Source organism: Triticum aestivum, chromosome 4D, assembly GCF_018294505.1.
Source record: "Triticum aestivum cultivar Chinese Spring chromosome 4D, IWGSC CS RefSeq v2.1, whole genome shotgun sequence".
In the NCBI taxonomy this organism is placed as follows: domain Eukaryota; kingdom Viridiplantae; phylum Streptophyta; class Magnoliopsida; order Poales; family Poaceae; genus Triticum; species Triticum aestivum.
The window spans coordinates 15369485-15373426 of NC_057805.1; the positions used below are offsets into that span (position 1 = coordinate 15369485).

General features: G+C 49.5%; 1 protein-coding gene across 1 annotated transcript; it reads left to right on the plus strand.

Moving 5' to 3' along the window:
* LOC123099418 (oxalate oxidase 1-like) lies at positions 1 to 1020 on the plus strand. The gene has a single exon (XM_044521579.1). The coding sequence runs from the start codon at positions 91 to 93 to the stop codon at positions 772 to 774; it is 684 nt and encodes a 227-aa protein (XP_044377514.1). The 5' UTR covers positions 1 to 90; the 3' UTR covers positions 775 to 1020.
* The last annotated feature ends 2922 nt before the right edge of the window (positions 1021 to 3942 follow it).

Sequence of the window (3942 nt, forward strand, 5' to 3'; positions counted from 1 at the left end):
CCTGCCTTACCACTCACTCATCCACCACAGCTTACATCAGCTACCACCAGTGCCTTAGACACTCTTGATCTTGAACAACCATAGGAAGCAATGGCGTGCTCCAAAACCATAGCTTGCCTGTTCACTATGCTACTCCTTGCTCCGGCCATCATGGCCGCGGACCCTGACCCTCTCCAGGACTTCTGTGTGGCCGACCTCGACGACAACGCAGTCCGGGTGAACGGATACCCGTGCATACCCCAGTCGGAAGCCGGCGACGACTTCCTCTTCTCCTCCAAGCTAGCCAAGGGCGGCAACACGTCCACCCCGAACGGCTCGGCCGTGACGAGGCTGGACGTGACGGAGTTCCCCGGCGAGAACACGCAGGGCATCTCCATGAACCGCGTGGACTTCGCGCCCGGGGGCACCAACCCGCCGCACATCCACCCGCGCGCCACCGAGATCGGCCTCGTGATGAAAGGCGAGCTCCTCGTGGGGATCATCGGCAGCAACGAGTCCGGGAACAGGCTCTACTCCAGGGTGGTGCGCGCCGGGGAGAACTTCCTCATCCCGCATGGCCTCATGCACTTCCAGTTCAACGCCGGCGACACCGAGGCCACCATGTTCGTCTCCTTCAACAGCCAGAACCCCGGCATCGTCTTCGTGCCGCTCACGCTCTTCGGCTCCAACCCGCCCATCCCCACGCCGGTGCTCACTAGGGCTCTCCGGGTGGACGCCGGGGTGGTCGAACTTCTCAAGTCCAGGTTCGCTGGTGGGTCTTTCCAGGCCTCCTAAGAGCCTGCCCAAGATGATCAATACATAATCCGATCTGCATGCTATGCTAGCGAAATTTAATACTAATACATAATCCGACTTGTATATTCAAGCTTCTGGTTAAGCTCGCATGCAGTTGTAATACGATTGAATAAGTTAGCCTCGCAGTTCTGGCCATCAAAACCGACACGAGGAATTGAAATGTATTACTTTCTATTGCCATATTTCCTCTATATATTGAACGCTATATACAAATATTAGTTCTTATATTTGCCCAATTACTTTTTTGCAATTCATTCTCAGCTCAGTATACGTAAATGAAATCGGAACCCACTCACACAAGACATACGGTTCAGTGAAATATTTCAGTGACATATGAGTTTATTGAAGAGATGTGTTGTCACGAAGCTAAATGTACCAGTCGATGCACCTGTATATTTAAAAATCATAATATGTCAATGAGAGCGTACTATTTCAAAACCACGGAGCAATTCACCCCATGCCGAAAAACATGATCTTTTGTACAGCTGGCGGGTGGCGGGTGATTATATTCTTTTTCATAAAAACTTGCTATTCCCATTTTCAATGTGCATGAATTTTTCTGCAAATTTTACTTGAAATTACAAATATATCTCAATAACAACAAATTAGATTTACGTGTACCATTTCCCTCATGTGCCTCGGACGGCAAACCCTATTTGCCGCACGTTGTGGCAAATAAGGGAGCCAAAGCGTGAAGCTTTCCATGAGTGGACCTTGTTTGAACGTGATTATTCTTCTTCTTTATATCTTCTGTAATCTTTTCTTTTTTGCTTTTTTCTTTTCTTCCTTATTCTTGTTTGTGGTTTCTATTTTTCTGTTGTTGCGCTTTTGCTTTTAGTTTCATTATAGTAATTTTTAGGTTATTTTTTGACTCATGGTATTATTATTATTATTACTTTTATGATACATGAATGCTACATTTATTATACATGAAATTTTAAATTTATTGTTTATTCATTTTTAGTAAACACATGAATATTTTCTTGTGAAATAAGTGTTTGCTTTCAGAAATATGGATGTTTCTTTACCATAGCATGAACACCCTTTTATGATATATGGGCGTGTTTTTAATAACACTAGATGTCTAAAACAACTGATACTATTGCAAATCCAATGTAAGAGTGGTCTCTACTTGCATTTTTAAATACGGCAAATAAAAATAAATTTGAAGCAAGTAAATTATGTATAAAAAGAGAAAAATATATTGCAATTAACGGAATTTCATTTTCTAACAAAATTGTGAAGCATGAACTACATACCTACGCTCCAACCGTCCAACACATGCAGTATGCATGACAACATATAATTAATGAAAAAATGTAACTTATGACTAGAATGCATGACTTACGGATGTGGCAGAGTTACATGGATAGAAAAGATAATCAGTGCAAAAAAGGACTTATGACGAACATGCATGACTTGTTGATGTGTCATGGTTGCATGTATATAGGAGTATGAGATATGTTGTGGGTTGCAACTATTTAAAAAAAACTTATGGCTGGCATGCATGATTTACTGATGTGGAAGGGCCACATGGATATGAAACATATAACTAGTGCAAAGGATATAGCTTAGCCTAATCTGCATGACTACTTTTGTTTTTATTTTATTTTTTGTTTGAGAAAAGCATGACTACTTCGGTGATGTTTGGGCGTGGCATAGCAACAAAGTACGTACATGCTCATGGTCTGGTTATTTTTTTCATTATCACACTGGGCTGGGGTTGGTTAGTGCGACCACATCAGGCATATACTCTTTTTTCTCCAATTACACCACCAAGGACAGATTGGGGCGTGGTTATGTCTCCCTTATACTACATCTGTTCCAAAATAGATGACTCAACTTTGTACTAACTTTAGTATAAAGTTGGGTCATCTATTTTGAAACGGAGGAAGTACGAGGCAGTAGCACCGCTCGCCTAGAGGTATACCTGGCCATGGGCAGCCTGGCCGCCCGACCCGACCCGGCCCGAAAAAGCCCGGCCCGACACTCCTCACGGGTCGGGCCCGGGCCCGTCATATTTGCGAGTTAACAAAGAGGCCCGGTGGGCTTTTACGTTGATGGGCCGGGCTTGGGCCTGATTTCTAGGCCCGACGCCCGGGCCGGGCCGGGCCCGGGCCTGGAATTTCTGCGTCGGGCTTGGTCAGGCCCGGCCTGAAGCCCGGCCCGGCCCGAGGGATGGCCAGGTATACGGTCCAAAAAGACAATTCAAAAAGTAGTGGGTCGGCACAGTAGTCATGTGGGGCGACTCGGGCGGCGCCGAAATCCTAGCGCGCGCCGCCACCCCCCTAGTTCCCCCACCCTCGCCACCACCATAGAAGGTCTCCGGGCAAGCCAGTGCGGTCGACGAGGACGGTGGCAGCAAGGATCTGCTGCTCTACCTCCATGCGGAGAGCCCCGGAGGCCGAGGCGGCGGCCTCGGAAGGAGTGGCGAAGCTGGCTCTCCGGCGAGCAGTGGTCGCGGGTGCTGCTCCACCTCCTCGGCCGCGCGGGCGGCATGGTGGCGGCGGTCGTTGGTGGCTGGTCTTCGCGTGCGGTCTTCCCCCCGGCGGACGGCGCCAGATCTGCAGGTCTTTCCCGCCCCCGCTCATAGCACCTTCCACCCCAGCGTTGCTGGCCCTTCACGGTCTCTGGTCACCAGATCTGGTGCGTTTGGGGGTGCGGGAGTGGCGGCAGCCCGGGAGAAATCCTTGGCCGGTGTGGCCCGGCCACGACGGTGACGACATCAATTGGTCGTGCCCCTCCCTAGAGGCTCCGTCAAGGTTCTGTCCCCCTCTCTCCCCTCTCGCCCCGGTGAAAACCTCATCCTTTTGGATGGGGCAACACTGGCGCTCTTCGCCGTCACCTTCCTGGAGGTGCCGCTCTGGTGGTTTGAGAGTTGCGAGGGCGCTCTGGTTTGGGTATTGGGGGATCGATGATCACGTGGTCTGACTTGTCACATCGGTATTTGTGCTTCGGTGGGTGATTGGCGATCCCGCAGCTTCTTTGGTTGTCCCGTGTTTTCGTCACGCTAGTCTGCTTGTAGACGGGTCGGCGCCCTTTGTTCAGGGCGGGAAGTGGATCGGGTTCCATCCCTCATCTTCAGTTGCACATTGACGACGGGGTGATCGCGGTGCCGCTCTTTGCGGGCTTGTCCTTGATCTCATT